This window comes from Schistocerca piceifrons, chromosome 6, assembly GCF_021461385.2.
Source record: "Schistocerca piceifrons isolate TAMUIC-IGC-003096 chromosome 6, iqSchPice1.1, whole genome shotgun sequence".
NCBI lineage: Eukaryota > Metazoa > Arthropoda > Insecta > Orthoptera > Acrididae > Schistocerca > Schistocerca piceifrons.
This window is the reverse complement of record NC_060143.1, coordinates 484,489,100-484,506,291: the sequence shown is the minus strand read 5'-3', so window position 1 is coordinate 484,506,291 and position 17,192 is coordinate 484,489,100. Positions and strand designations below refer to the sequence as shown.

At 44.0% G+C, this 17,192-nt stretch overlaps 1 protein-coding gene across 1 annotated transcript in view; it reads right to left on the bottom strand.

Annotated features, from left to right (window-relative positions):
* Positions 1 to 402: 402 nt before the first annotated feature.
* LOC124803394 (facilitated trehalose transporter Tret1-like) overlaps positions 403 to 17,192 on the bottom strand; it is a 38,645-nt gene continuing 21,855 nt past the window's right edge. The window contains exons 2-3 of the mRNA XM_047264578.1: positions 9,714 to 10,275; positions 403 to 1,243 (exon numbers count right to left, since the gene is read on the bottom strand). Coding sequence (XP_047120534.1) covers positions 403 to 1,243; positions 9,714 to 10,275 — 1,403 coding nt within the window. The remainder of the gene's footprint in view (positions 1,244 to 9,713; positions 10,276 to 17,192) is intronic.

The window sequence follows — 17,192 nt, the reverse complement described above, 5'->3', positions numbered from 1 at the left end:
TTCGAGGATTAGGAGCAGATGGGGGAAAGGAATGAGATCATAGAGGATCCGTATGGGGGATGGGAGGCGTATACGGAAGGCGAAGCAATGTGGATGATGCTCAAAGATCTGGAGGTACAGATATCCAGGAGGGACTGGCATAACAGAGGATGCGACAGAGGAAGGATTTGTAGGTGTGGAAGATGGTAGAGGGGTGCAACCCCCACGTCCGGCCAGAGAGGAGTTTGAGGAGTCGGTGGCAGTTGTGGGCATTGGATTGGATGGAGCGGAGATGAGGGATCCAGGTGAAGTGACGGTCAATGGTGAGGCCAAGGTAGGTGAGGGTGCCCAATGTCGTCGTGTAAGCTAGGTTTAATATTACATGCTTCGTTTCGAACTGTGAGGAAGAATGTTTTGTCGAATTTATTTTTGGCTCTCTGTTACGTCAACTGGGTCGTAATGAGTGTTAAACTTCTTTTGTTTCTTCGACTCCCCCCTCAGTTCAGCTAGAATATCATTAATGGGCCTATTTTTGGACTCCGGTAGGAAGAAGAAGATGTAAACGTTGCTGAGGATGCAACACGCGGCGAAGAACCAGTAGCAACCGTGCATCTGCAGCCAGCCGAGCAGGACGACGTACATCTTGATGACGGCCGCAGCGGTAACGGTCTGCACGCCGATGCTGATCGACATGGCTATGGGCATGGCCTCGGGCGAGAAGAACTCGTTGACGACGACCATGAGCAGCGCGCCCACGCCGACGGCGTTGAGCACGAGGAAGAGCGAGGTGGCGCACACGGGCAGCCACCAGGCGGCCGCCACGTCGAGACCCGCGGCCTGCGCGTAGAAGTAGCCGCCGAGGGCGGCGTGGCAGGCGGCGATGCCCGCGTTGGAGCCGAGCAGCAGGGGGCGGCGCCCGGCGCGGTCCACCAGCGCCGAAGACAGGAAGGTCGCGGCGAACTGCAGCGCCGCCACCGCCACCGCCGACCACCCGGCCGACACGCTGTCTCCGGCGGCGGCCAGCATCTCGACCACGTAGTTGAGCGCGACCAGGCTGCCGTTCAGCTGCTGGTTCAGGATCAGCACCACGATGGCGGCGAACGCGTACCGCGACGCGCGCTCCTTGAAGAACTGCGCCACCGTCATCCGCTTGCGGTGGCCGCCTTGCCCGGCCTCAATGGTCAGCCGCATCTCTTTCAGCTCCCCGGCGACGTCGTGGCCGGTGGCGCGGAACCAGCGCAGAGACCTGGCTGCTTCCTCTTCCCTGAGAAATCACGAGATTTCCGCAAGGTTCAGTTTTGGGTCCACTTCTATTCGCTAGAAATTCCGATGCAACGTCGTAATTTCTAAAATCATTGAGGGACGTGGCAACCAAAAAGTTATTCAAGTTGATGTGTGTAATTTATGACACTGCCGACGTACCATAAGGCTAAGCCATCCACAGAATTCTGAGGATAGCGAGGACAGAGAAGTACGAAGCATATCACACTAAGAGCAATGCTGATGCATACAAGCTTCTGACAAAAATACACTACTGCCCATTAAAATTGCTACACGAAGAAGAAATGCAGATGATAAACGGGTATTCATTAGACAAATATATTATACTAGAACTAACATGTGATTACATTTTCACGCAAATTGGGTGCATAGATCCTGAGAAATCAGTACCCAGAACAACCACCTCTGGCCGTAATAACGGCCTGGATACGCCTGGGCATTGAGTCAAACAGAGCTTCGATGGCGTCTACAGATACAGCTGCCCATGCAGCTTCAACACATTACCACAATTCATCAAGAGTAGTAACTGGCGTATTGTAACAAGCCAGTTGCTCGGCCACCATTGACCAGACGTTTTCAATTGGTGAGAGATCTGGAGAATGTGCTGGCCAGGGCAGCAGTCGAACATTTTCTGTATCCAGAAAGGCCCGTACAGGACCTGCAACATGCGGTCGTTCATTATCCTGCTGAAATGTAGGGTTTCGCAGGGATCGAATGAAGGGTAGAGCCACGGGTCGTAACACTTCTGAAATGTAACGGCCACTGTTCAAAGTGCCATCAATGCAAGGTGACCGAGACGTGTAACCAATGGCATCCCGTATCATCACGCCGGGTTATACGCGAGTATGGCGATGACGAATACACGCTTCCAATGTGCGTTCACCGCGATGTCGCCAAACACGGATGTGACCATCAAGATGCTGTAAACAGAACCTGGATTCATCCGAAAAACTGACTTTTGCCATTCGTGCACCCAGGTTCGTCGTTGAGTACACCATCGCAGGCGCTCCTGTCTGTGATGCAGCGTCAAGGGTATCCCCAGTCGTGGTCTCCGAGCTGATAGTACGTGCTGCTGCAAACGTCGTCGAACTGTTCGAGCAGATGGTTGTTGTCTTGCAAACGTCCCCATGTGTTGACTCAGGGATCGAGACGTGGCTGCACGATCCGTTAGAGCCAGGCGGATAAGATACCTGTAATCTCGACTGCTAGTGATACGAGGCCGTTGGGATGGAGCCCGGCGTTCCGTATTAGCCTCCTGAACCCACCGATTCCATATTTTGCTAACAGTCATTGGATCTAGACCAACGCGAGCAGCAATGTCGCGATACGATAAACCGCAATCGCGATAGACTACAATCCGACCTTTATCAAAATCGGAAACGTGATGGTATGCATTTCTCCTCCTTACACGACGCATCACAACAACGTTTCACCAGGCAACGCCGGTCAACTGCTGTTTGTGTATGAGAAATAGGTTGGAAACTTTTCTCATGTGAGTACGTAGTAGGCGTCGCCACCGGCGCCAACCTTATGTGAACGCTCTGAAAAGCTAATCATTTGCATATCACAGCATCTTCTTCCTGCCGGTTAAATTTCGCGTCTGTAGCACGTCATCTTCGTGGTGTACAAATTGTAATGGCCAGTAGTGTAATACGCAGTAGAACGGAAAAGGAAATAATGGATTTGTTAGATGACGATTAAGTTGGATTTATAAAAGGTACAGGCACCAAATAATCAATTCTCGCGCTGCGCTTGATAGTGGAAGCAAGACTGAATAAATATCAATACACGCTCATAGGATTGGCGGAACTAGGAAAAGCATGTAATGTGTAAAATGTGCAATCTAAACTGGTGCAAGATGTTCGAAAATCTCAGATGAATGGGAGTAAGTTACAGGGAAAGACGGGTAATACACTATGTGATCAAAAGTATCCGGACACCCCCCCCAAAACATACGTTTTTCATATTAGGTGCATTGTGCTGCCACCTACTGCCAGGTACTCCATATCAGCGACCTCAGAAGTCATTAGACATCGTGAGAGAGCAGAATGGGGCGTCTGCGGAACTCACTGACTTCGAACGTGGTCAGGTGATTGGGTGTCACTTGTGTCATACGTCTGTAAGCGAGATTTCCACACTCTTAAACATCCCTTGGTCCACTAAGTCCGATGTGATAGTGAAGTGGAAACGCGAAGGGACACGTACAGCACAAAAGCGTACACGCAGACCTTGTCTGTTGACTGACAGAGACCGTCGAAAGTTGCAGAGGGTCGTAATGTGTAATAGGCAGACGTCTATCTAGACCATCACACAGGAATTCCAAACATCAGGATCCGCTGCAACTACTATAATAGTTAGGCGGGAGGTGAAAAACTTGGATTTCATGGTCGAGCGGCTGCTCATAGGCCACACGTCACGCCGATAAATGCCAAACGACGCCTCGCTTGGTGTAAGGAGCGAAACATTGCACGACTGAACAGTGGAAAAACGTTGTGTGGAGCGACGAATCACGGTACACAACGTGGCGATCCGATGTCAGGGTGTGGGCATGGCGAATGGCCGGTGAACGTCAATCTGGCAGCGTGTGTAGTACCAAAAGTAGAATTCGGATGCGTACATTGATGTTTTAATCACCTTCTTCCTTCCCACTGTTGAAGAGCAACTCAGGGATGGGGACTGCATCTTTCAACACGATCGAGCACCTGTTCATAATGCACGGTCTGTGACGGAGTGGTTACACGACGGTAACATCCCTGTAATGGACTGGCCTGCACAGAATGTTTTGGAAAGCAGACTTGTGGCAGACTTCACAGACCGACATCGATATCTCTCCTCAGTGCAGCACGCCGTGAAGAATGGACTACAATTCCCCAAGAAACCTTCCAGTACCTGATTGAACGTATGGCTGAGAGAGTGGAAGTTGTCATCAAGGCTAAGGGTGGGCCACCACCATACTGAATTCCAGCATTACCGATGGAGGGCGTGACGAACTTGTAAGTCAATATCAGCCAGACGTCCGGATACTTTTGATCACATAGTGTATACAATATATGGGACTATCAAGAGAGAACTATAAGAGAAGAATATGAAAAAGGAAGTGCTTGGATTACAAAGGGTATAACACAAGGATGCACTCTTTCGCCTCTATCGCTCAATCTATGCAGCGAAGGAATAAAAGGAAGGGTCAAAAGTGTGATTAAAATTCAGGATGAAAGAACAGGAATGATAAGATTCGCTGACAGAATTGCTATCCTCACTGAAAGTGAGAAGAAGAAGCACAGGATCTGTTGGAAAGAATCAACAATCTAATCAGCACAGAATGTGGATTGAAAGTAAACAGGAAACACACCGGGCTAATGAGATGCAGTTTAAGTGGGAATAAGTGAGAACAACAAGAAACTTGCCATCGGTATTGGTGGTTGCGAAGTGGACCAAGTTAAGGAATTCTCCTTCCTTGGGAGCAAAATAACCAGTGACAGACGGAGCACAAGAACGACATAAGAAGCAGACTAGCACAGACGAAGAACTCTGCTGGTATCAAACATACACCTTAAATTGAGGAAGAAACTTCCGAGAATATACCTTTGGAGAACAGCATTGTATAGTAGTGAATCACTGACAATGAGAAAACGACAGTGGTAAAACCGGAACCAAAGGGAATCGAAGCAGTTGTAATGTAATGCTACAGAAGAATGTTGAAAATTAGGCGATCTGATAAGATAATGAATTTCTCCACAGAATCAGAGAAGACAGGAACAGTTGGGAAACGCTGACAAGAAGAAAGTACAGGACGATATTACATGTGTTAATAAATCAGGGAATAACATTTGTGGTACTATAGGGAGCAGTAGACGAATACAGAGATTGGAATACATAAAACAAATAATTGAAGCCGTAAGGTGCAAGTTCTAGTCTGAGATGAAGAGGTTAGTGCAGGAGAGGAATTCGTGGCGTAACGAACGTAAACCAGTCAGAAGACTGATGACTCAAAAAAAAAAAGAAAGAAACGTAGGCTCCAAAATGCATACTATAAGAACTATAAGCACTTGTTTAAAAGAAGAGGTATGTTACAAGCCACGTTCAGTGGACATTTTTTCTTGTTTTGGTCGATACTATCACCTTTCAAAAGCAGAGAGTTTGAAGAAGAAGAGATTTTCCTCACAGCATCGAAGATGATGAAGTGCTCATAGCCCTAAGGTACGCGTTTTATGCTGCATGTTTACTGGACTTTTTTGCTTCGAGTGATCCAGATATTGAGGTTTTCTCCTGGGACACCCTGCATAGGGTGAACCATAGCTCCAGCGACAAACTTTCAGAGATTTTTCAGGGATACTTTGTATTTTCGTATATGGAACCCACCGTTTCTGGTGGCTTGGTTCAGAGTAATAATGTGATCATAACTGATTCGTTTTGTTACTGCAATTACTTTTCTCTGTGAAAATGCCTTCCTAATGTAAAAAAGCGTGTGATGTGTAATAATAAAAACGTACGACACAAAACATATAGTACTGAAATAACCTGCAGGTGTAAAAGTGCCTACTGAAAAGTGTGGCGCTGTGGTAGAACTTGGTATAGCATCACTGTTACGTTCTTCCCTTCCATGCAGTGATTCCACTCATTATTGACCCACTTTTCATCACAAATCTACCTACACGGTCGTGAATAAATGATAATGTACAACTAACACTGCTGGGAAAACCAATCCCAGACAGAACCGAGCAGTAATGAATGTGAACTTGAGGGCGAAGTGTAACTTGGGCACTACTGTTGTAGACAGCAAGTGCCCTAAGTGAATGGAAAAATTTTATTTCCAAAAAAGACACAAAGAGCATACCATACCCATTGGCACTGTTGTGAGCAATTTTCAGTGAAGTATAGAAACAAAGCCAATTTTCTAAGACACCAAACGCATGCAGTAACTATGTAACGAGCATTTGGAGGCCGTGGGTCCTGATACCAATATACTCAGAAGGTATACCTGAACGACCTTTGGAAGTTTGTAGATGGAGTTCTGGTTCATCCTGTGTGTGTGAATCTCGCACAACTTAACATCTGTCAACTCGAATGGACACATTCGGCAAATGATAGTAGCGTTATAATAAATCACATTAGAGAAAAAGAAACAGAAGTGACTGTGAATGATGTTTCTCAAAGAATTATTAAGTGGTTCTCTGAAAATGGACACCCCCTAATTTTTAAGGAAACACACTATATTCAGTTCTACACAACAAATGGTCATATCAACAGCAAATGGAGGAAGTATACAGGGTAGAATGCTCCAACTTTTTGGGTGTACATGCTGACTAAAACTTGAACTGGAAGGAGCTAACTATGGAGCTCAAAAAAAATGGTTCAAATGGCTCTGAGCACTATGGGACTCAATTGCTGAGGTCATAAATCCCCTAGAACTTAGAACTACTTAAACCTAACTAACCTAAGTACAACACACACATCCATGCCCGAGGCAGGATTCGAACCTGCGACCGTAGCGGTCGCGCGGTTCCAGACTGTAGCGCCAGAACCGCTCGGCCACCAGCGGCCGGCAAACTATGGAGCTCCACAAACTATTAAGTTCAGTTACTTTTGCTCTTCGTGGAATTACAAGTCTTAAAAAGGAACTAGTCTCCTGACATACTTTGCGTATTTCCACTCAGTAATGTCTTATGGAATGACTGTTTGGGGTAACTCATTGCTTAAAAGACAGTACTGATCGCACAAAACCGTGCAGTAAGAATAATGCGTGGTGTTCACCCGTAGTCGTCATGCAGGTACTTCTCCAACTAGTTAGGGACTTCAGATGCACCGTCACAGTACATATATTGACTTAAGAAATTTGTCGCTAATAATCGATCGGAATTTCAGAAGAACAAGCGATCTCCATATCTGAAACACTACAAGAGAAAAAGACCTCTATTTCCCAGTACTGGAGGTGTCAGTGGCTCAGAACGAAGTTCAATATGGGGCAACACAAGTCTTTGAGCATTTGACCAGTAACACAAAACTTCTGACAGACAAAACAAAATTTGAATCGAAACTAAAATGATTTCTCCTGGGCAACTCCTTTGTTCCATGGACGAATTTTTATTCAAATACTGGCAGCCTGTAAAAAATACGACCTAGTTTTTAAGTATTTTTGCATGGGTGGGACTAAAGCATAATACGTTTATTAATTATAACAGTAATGACTTTCGCGAGGGACTTTCCGAAAGCATGTTTCGTCACTGTTTTTGAAAGTGAAAATGGTGCACCAGGTGACAAAACCAAAACTATACGAAGCCCCTCCCGCTGCTGGTTCAACGATGGAAGGGGCGTCAGTGAAGAAGGAATGACGCCTGCGCAGAGCGCCGAAGGGTAGAGTAGCAGCAGACCGATGTGGCTGAGGTTATTCGAGCACACGTCACGATGACAAACTGATGTGAGACTAGAGTGTCCGTCATCCATGAACACCTGTATGTTGACGACGTCATATCTCGTCAAACGGTTGGTCGCTGGTGTTGCATGTTCAGGGAAGGAAGGCAGAGTATGGAGGATGAAGGTCAATCTGTGCGTCCTTCTACTCTCGGGACGCCACTTCCAAACCTATGACGAGGTGGAGCAGACTGTGTGACAACTCCTTACATTGCACGGTGCCGACTTTACCAGAGTGGTTGCTTCAAACTGCTTGCACTCTACAACAAATGTCTTAGTGTCAGTGACAACTATAGTGGAAAATACTGCAAGGTATATAGTTCGTGATGTCATGGTGTATTTGGTTTCGCAATAAAGTTTCCGTGTGAGAAACAATGACAAAGCTTACTTTCGGTACGGCCCTCGAACATATTCAGTAAACTTACCTGTTCCACACCATTTCGACGAAAGTATTGAAAGGGTCCTGTAGCCATCTTTCATTAGTCCGGTGGCCCATTTTCACTAGCATTTCTCTTTCTTTTCCTTGTTTTTCTTTTCTCATAACTCTTATATGGTGTGATTGAATGAATGTGGATGTGTGTCGCGTTGCTAGACGGTGGCGTAGTCTGGTGCAGAAAGTCTGCGATAGTCATACAGATTCAGCAGCAGTTGTACAGAATAGCCAACTCTCGTAGTGGTCAAGTAGGCAAAGAGGTTTGTGCTACTTGTGAGAAATACACCTGCGTTAGGTTGGTGGCGGAAATAGCATCTTTGGGTTTTTCGGGCAACACGGAGCGTGGAAGAGGCTGGAGAAGAAAAAGGGAGGCAGTCTGCCGCCGGTACGGGAAGCGTCCACAGCTGCGCTCCAGTCGAAGAAGGGCGAGTTAGACTGACCGCGTGGCGCGTTGTTACTTAGCGAGAGGAGAGCTGTTAGTTTTTGGCCTCGCTTTTCTACTTTGAAAGATTTCTTTGCCTTGTCGCAGCAAGGAATGCAAAACTTTGGCAGATTTTTCTTTTAGTAAATTTCTATAGCAGACTTGGATCCGCCGGAAGAGCACCACACACAGGTGTCGATAAGAAGTGAGCACTCGCTTCTGTATGAATGTCTGTTTGCCTTCAGCTGTGCCTGTATAAGCTTTCATTTTTCTAAATATTAATAGCTTTTCCTTCACGTAAATTTTCCTTGCTTTATGTATCTTTCGTCCGTGGGGAGCCAACCATGTGGTTGAACATTAGAGTTTGTTCGGCTACCGTTATCACTAACTGTCCCATCTCATGTTTGTTTTAAAGAATGTCAACTGTTCATGATTGTGTGATGTGATATTATTGCAACTTGACCACGATACCTAGAAACTGCGTCTCCACAAACCACGTGGGCACGCGGGTGTACTGCGAAACGTGTACCGTTTCACGAGTTATTGCAATCAGCTATCAGGCAACAGCAGTTGTATGAATGATTCACACCAATGATTTTACGTGTAGATTATAACGGTGAATGTATCGATGCTATTCTTTAATGTTTTAGGAATTAATGTTATCAGGAATTATGTACATGCTTTACATCCATATCTTAGGAAGAAATGATTTTATCCACAGTTTTCTCTTGTATTCCGAGGTTACGTTTATGCACCGAAGCAACACACCTCGTAGCTTTCCCGTTAGCACATCCCACGCGTTTCCTTACGCATAGGTCCAGTGATTAGTTTCCCCTTCTATTTTGAAACAAATGTTTTAGATTAAGTCTTATTTTCAGGTGTGTTGCTGGGAGCTGATCTTATGCGCAGTGTTCATGCATTTTCTATTTTATTTCAAATGTTTGATTCTCGTGAACAGTGCACGGGCAATACTATTAATTACATCGCATCCCCTATGAGCGATATCACAACGTATTTTTATGAGTTTTTGGTCTGTGATCAATATAATTTATTTTCCGACTCGGCCAAACCTTTGACTAGTTGTATGGTTAGAGTCGGTGGCGACCCTAATCTTAACGTAATAACCCGTTGAAACAGGTTAGTTACAGTATCGTTCAAATGATCAACGCGACATGAAAGTAACTGACTAACCTGCCCTTGGACAGCAAGTGCAGTGGCGACTCCGGAAGGAAGAAGAAGCAGACGGTGTACACCGTCGGGACGGCAACACCGACGACGCAGACTGTGAAGTAGGAAGAGGCGGCGCCGACGAGGTACGCCAGCAGGATGCCGCCGTTGAACATGAGCGCGAAGAAGGTGCCCAGCGCGCCGCGCACGTGCGCCTGCGCGGCCCCCGCCACGTAATTGGTGGAGACGACGGCGCCACCACCGGTGGCTAGACCAATCAGGATGCGACCTGCCAACAGCACGGCGAAAGAACGCGCCACCAGCACGATAACGCCCGACAGGGCGGAGAAGATACCCACGATGTACCCGGTCGGTTTGAAGCCCCAACGATGGATCGACAGGCTGCACGCCGTTGGCCCGAAAATCGATAACACCATCGACAGGGACGCGAGCCACGAAGCGTCGTACTTCGTCAGGGGCTTGTCGAGTGGATTCGTGCCATCGAGTGTGCTGTTGCTCTCTAGCACAGGTATGGCCACTGCTGTCCATCCCACAGTGAATCCGATGTGTAGCGAAACAATATTTGCTGAAATAAGAGGATGATACACCATCTGAATCTGCATATTTCAATAAATAAATCATAAATATTGTCCACACTATGGGAAGATTTTACTTTACCACTAGCGAAAAATGTGACTTGATGAATCTTCCATTAGATATACATAAACAAATTAACATTACATGCAGAAAGCTTTCGTATATAACAGAAACTAGAAACTGCAACAAAAGAGAAATATAAATACAAGATTAAGGGATATACTAACTGTTACGTAACCCTAGCTGCAACTCTTGACATACTGGGATTACTGCATGAAATATTAATATCAGGTACAGCAGCCGCGCGATCTGAGGCGTCTTATCACGGTCCGCGCGGCTCCCCCCGTTGGAGGTTCGAGTCCTCCCTCGGGCGTGGGCGTTTCTGTTGTCCTTAGCGTAAGTTAGTCTAAGTCACATTAAGTAGTGTGTAAGCAGTTTGGTCCCATAAAAAGTTATCCCAAATTTCCTATTTCGAATAAAATGGTAACGAAATTAGCGCTGAAGGTAGTGTTGAAAATTGTAATATTCCTATCGGCTGTGGTCCTTTCATCCTACTTAACAAGGTTCGATATATCGATAGGAGACAGATATTACGTCCATATGCAGAATGAGATTTTCACTCCGCAGCGGAGTATGGCGTGATATGAAACTTCCTGGCAGATTAAAACTGTGTGCTGGACCAGACTCGAACTCGGGACCTATGCCTTTCTCGGGCACGTGCTCTACCATCTGAGCTATATAAGCACCACTCACAACCCGTCCCAACAGCGTCAATTCTGCGAATACCTCGTCTCCTACCTTCCAAACTTCACAGAAGCTCTTCTGCGAACCTTGCACACAGTTTAATCTGCCAGAAAGTTTCATATCAGCGCCCAACTGCGCTGCAGAGTGAAAATTTCAGTCTGGAAAAATCTCCCAGGCTGTGGCTAAGCCATGTCTCCGCAGTATCCTTTCTTACAGGAGTGCTAGTTCTGCAAGGTTCGCAGAAGAGCTTCTGTGAAGTTTGGAAGGTAGGAGACGACGTACTGGCAGAATGAAGCTGTGAGGAAGAGTCGCGCCTAGACCGCGCGACTACCCCGCGCGGCTACCATTTCAATGGCAACCTTACAATACACTTATTAAGCTAATGTACAGATCTTTTTAAACAACGGAATAAATATGTATTACACATTGTCATTCTATGTCTGTTTTGCTTTTGATGTCACGCTATTGATACTGTAGTTGATCTTATATTACTTTTAGGACCTGGTGATGACGAAGTGTATCGCGAAATCCGTTACAAATAAATTGATAATGAAATTACAGCTGACGGAAGTGTTGAAAATTATAATACAGTTCGTTTTGGATCCCGTTATTGCGCGTAAGCTTATTGCAACAGCCTATCCATCCCGGCATCGCATCAACCGAGTAATGAACTTGCTCCCCGCCTGAAACATAATCAAAGAAAGAGTGCAAGAGACCCTAACGAACAAACTGAAACACGCTTTCAGAACTGCATTAGTGCAGTAATTACAATTACGCCTGGAAAATACTTTTTATCAAATGGTTCAAATGGCTCTGAGCACTATGGGACTTGACGTCTGAGGTCATTAGTCCCCTGGAACTCAGAACTACTTAAACGTAACTAACCGAAGGACATCACACACATCCATGCCCGAGGTAGGATTCGAATCTGCGACCGTACCGGTCGCGCGGTTCCAGACTGTAGCGCCTAGAGCCGCTCGGTCGCTCCGGCCGGCTACTTTTTATAGCTGATTAACAATATTACTAGATTTATTAGTGGTTACCTCTTTCGATAACGAGTAACTACAGTCCTTCAGTATAGTTCATTAAAGTCCTGTTTTTCAAGTCTTTTACTTTGCTATTTTACAATTGTTTCTCCACAGAGGCAGCTTACAACGGACTCTCAAACAGTACGTCATGAGGAGATTTATGTCATGAGGAAATTTGTCAGTAGCGTCCGTGACCAGTGATGTTATAACAGCACTTACTGGGCTCTTCTGTAAAGATACGACTCGTACGAGACCAGCGGTAGTTGTACTTCGGTTTCGAGTGCTAATGTTCAGTACGATAACAACGCCAGCCTTACCTGGTGGCGGTCGGCAATACAAAACGTTTATATTTATTCTAAGCTTTCAACTAGATAATCTGAATCTTTAAAGTTTACACATGTAGCAGGCTCATTGAACAACGAAATAAAATAGTCTCAATGTCCACACTGAAAGTCTAGCCACTCAGATAAGATTACTAAAACCTGATCTTTATATTTTAATCATGTTTTAGATTATAATCATTTTCATAAATAATTCAGTGATTAAGATACGTAAATGATTGACAAGTATAGTTGATATCACACTATCTATTTCTTTCATTCACTAGAAACTCACATTGCCTTAGCATGCATTCAGTGTAGCTACATTTATAGTGATCAATTAAACTTCTGCTTGGAATGTTTCTCAAGGCATATTTTAACCAATCTACTCAAAATCTCTAATGGCGAAGTATCGCTTAATCAAAATCTCAGAAGTGACGGTCTTAACATAGCAGTTGTGTCTTTTATATTTTCTAATTTTCTAATACGGAGCAGAGCGAAAATGACTACATCGATGTTGGCATACTCGCAACTCGCGGAAAAAGTGGCTCGAAACAAAATGATATATTATATGGAGCAAATTATATCCCTAGTTTCATGGAAGTGTCTTAGATTTATTTCCAGCTCTGATGTTCTCCGTCGAGTGGTGACAGTATCTATAGCTGCGAGCTCTCCTATAAAATTACATTTATTGCTCCTGTTTGTTAAATACTTCCTGACCTATTATTTTCAGAACGTTCTTTTTAACCCATAAAAAACCACGTGATACACCGAGTCTATTGTTGTAGACTTCACAAGACCTACAAACACAAAACATCATGGTGGTTTTTTCGAACTGGTCGCTGTCAAGTACTGATTTGATCTGTTGAAACGGAATGTCATGTAGATGTATGTTATTTGAAATTGCACTCGCTATCAGATGTGAATACATCGCTGTTTCGACCGAACAGTATTTTACTTACCCGACTTGTGTCGACCAGTTTACTATAGCTATATCTACACTTCACAACCTACCATCTGGCATGTGCAAGGAGCCATTTTTTGTACATCATCATTTGACCCCGTTACTAAACGCTGAACTGTCTGTTGGGTGTTCTAGAGACCTAGGAACCATCTGAAGAGTTTTCATCTTTGATCTCAGACACATCGTACGCACTTGCCATATCTCTATCTCCTAGATTCCCATTAACGGCAACAAAGCAGGCAACAAACAAATACAGCTTCAAAGATATTACTAATGAACAATACGAGGTGTGTCCAGAAAGTAAGTTCCGATCGGTCGCGAAACAGTAACGACTATGAAAATCCGATGAAGCTTTGCACAGAAGTGTTCGACAGTGTCTCTAGTATGCCTGTCGGTTGCTTCACTTCGCTCTTTCCAGTTCTGAGCGCATGGTGAGTGCATAAAGATGCGTAGAAAATAGTGTCTCCCTCCACATATGAGGTCCTGATGAGAGATTTCGCCTGATGTTATGCAGCCCACATTACAGAATTGTCATACACCCCCTACTTCGTGACAATTCTCGGTCGCAATCTGCAGGGGCAATGATAATGCTAATGTAGCGTTTTCGACGGAAAGTGTTTGATCACACGCACTACAGCCCGTAATTGGCTCCCTCTGTGTTTCGTCTCTGCTAATATTAACTACTGGCTATGAAGACAACATTTTCGCAACGACAGCGAGCTATAGATGAGCATAGAGACTTGGCAGGAAGCACAGGCGACTGCCTTCTATGACGAGGATATTGTAAAGTTGGTACAACGCTACGACATATGTCTAAGTCGGAGTGGTGACTGTGTAGAGCAATGGCTGGAAGCTGTAGCTAACTGTTGCAGATAAAATATTTCTGATTTTCACAGTGGTTTCCATTTCGCGATCAATCGGAACTTACTTTATGGACAGCCCTCGTATTATTACTGTATTCAGGTTTCATGTCAGTTTAAAAGTGTGTCATGGATTCATGTTCGTTCGAGACGCACAACGTAGAGTCCCCATACAGCGAAAGTATTCGACTCGGTGCTCTTGTTGTTGTTGTTCAGACATCGTAGCAGTTCCCTGATCCATTTTTACTATGTGCGTTTATCTCTAACAAGGAGAGGATCTCTGATATGGCCAACCGATTCGGCTCGTATTTGGAAGGTAGCTTGTGTACAGACTAACACGAAATACTCTGATATTTTGGCACAACAACCTTCCGTTTTCAGGGTTCAATACCTCAGTCTGTACGAACGGAATCTTTTTTTATAGGATCACTTTTTTGTCCGTCTGCCTGTCTGTCCCACTATTAAAAGTCCTTTTTCTCAGGAACGGGTAGACGTAGCAAACTGAAATTTATGCCACATAGTGAAGTCTATCATTCCTTGACGGTGTGAAACTTTGAAGCTTCTAAGCCAATACAGTCAAAATATGCGGCCATGTATGTCACTTATTTTAATACTAGCAGCTCACTTATTAAAACCTATAGAATACTTTTCGTTTGCCTGGAATTATGAAATTTGGCAGCAAGCAAGATTTCACAGTACAAGTAAAGGAAAAAATCCGAAAATTGTTAATTTGTAATTATATCACACGAAAAAATATTTATTTTTTCATTAATTATCTGACGTCAAACTTGAAATTAAAACAATCAGTAGTTCAGCATTTAGGCTGACAGGTTCGGGATGGTAAAAGTCAAACAACAGGCAGGGAATGGTTTTATTGCTCACGTGACGCGTTTCGGATCTTATCCTTCATTAGATGCGGTTTCCGCGGAAACAGATCTACATTAGATCACTTATTCACCCTAAGACAAGTAACTGAGAAGGCGTGGGAATTGAGTGTAGATGTCCACATATTATTCGTAGATTTTGAAAAGGCCTATGATAGCATACACCGACAGACATTCCCAAATATAATGAAGGAATTTAAAATACCATCAAAATTAATCAGATTAGTTAAAATGTGTATAGATGAAACTTTATGTCGCATAAAGACACCGGTAGGAAAAACTGAAGATCTTAAGGTGTACACTGGACTGAGACAAGGGGATGCCATTTCACCTATTTTATTTCACCTTGTCCTAGAGAAGATCGATAGAGAATTTTCTAAAACCAGTCCACAAGGGATCCAGCTACAGGATGCGAACATTACAAGACTTGCCTATGCAGATGATGTAGCACTAATAAGTAGTTCCAAAAGAGAATTAATCAGAAAGGTGCAAAATTACTACAAAATTGCTGAGAAAACAGGATTACATGTTAATGAAGAAAAGACAGAATACCTGCCCATAAGTAAGAGAACCAGAAAATATGCACCTCTGACTGTAGATGGATTCAATTTCAAGACTGTTGACCACTTCGAGTACCTAGGAAGTCTTTGTAGTAATATCAACAGAACAGATATAGAAATAGATCCCCCTTTATCAACAGCAAACAAGACACTTTTTAGTTTCATCAAAATTCTAAGAAAAAGATCACTTAGCAGTAACTTCAAAATTCGCTTATATCAATTGACCATTATACCTCTGATGTTATACGGATGTGAAACATTAATATATAGAAAGAAAGATGAAGAAAAACTGTTAATATTCGAAAGAAAAGTACCAAGGAAAATTTTTGGCCCTGTATACGACGAAAATAACATGGAATGGAGAATAAGAAGAAATGAAGACTTAAGAGGGCTGTACAAACACCGTACTATCGTCGAAGTCTTCAAGAGGAGAAGGTTGAATTGGGCAGGCCATATAGCAAGAATGACAGAGAATATACTACCTAGAATGACATTCAGCAGAACTACAGATGGAACGAGAGGAAGAGGGAGACCCAGAATCAGATGGCGGGATAACATTCTGGGGGGACACAACTAGGATGAACAGCAACAGCAACTGGACAAACAGCGCATTGGACAGGCAGAAGTGGAAGAGGCTCGTAGAGCAGGCGTATGGTCGATAAGGCCCTTGCCACATATAAAGTCAAAATTCAAAGTCCTTCATTAGATATCGAGTGGCGATTACTGCACCTAGACAGGGCGTTTCAAGTTGTATTTGAAACAGACATTCGAAGACTAGTCTGCAATTACTGCACATAGATACTACGTTTCACAAACAACTTGAAAAGCCATACCCACGTGCCCTAATCGTTTCTGGATACCTGACAATGGGTAAATTACTAAACTCGTCATATGGTCAATAAAGTCATTCCTTGCCTGATGTTTGGCTTTTACCATTGCGATCCGTCAACTGAATGAAGATCTACTTACTATTTCAATGATGGTCACCTGCCTCCTTTATGACTTTATGTCTCATCTATATTATTGAAATTAAAACATTCTCGAAAGTTTGGAATCACTGGGACTGATAATCTGCCAATATCAATGTCGATAATAGGCAAAAATGATCGAGATTCTCGATTCCAGGAAAGTATGAGCTGTCTATATACATAATGAAGTTTGTGCGGAACCCTGAGTGTGCGCGTCATCCTCGCACCAGGCCAATTTAACTGAAACTACGACTTATCTTAGAAGCTAGATGAAGGAAAGGCAAACCTACGTTTCTAGCATTTGTAGACTTACATAAATCTTTTGACAATGTTGACTGAAATACTCTCTTTCAAATTCTGAAGGAGGCAGGGTTAAAATACAGTGAGCGAAAGGCCATTTACAATCTGTACAGAAACAAGACTGCAGTTATAAGAGTCGAGGGGCATGAAATGGGAGCAGTGGTTCAGAAGGGAAAGAGACAGAGTTGTAGCCTCTCCCCGAGGTTATTCAATCTGTATATTGAGCAAGCAGTGGAGGAAACAAAAGAAAAATTCGGAGTAGAAATTAAAATCCGTGG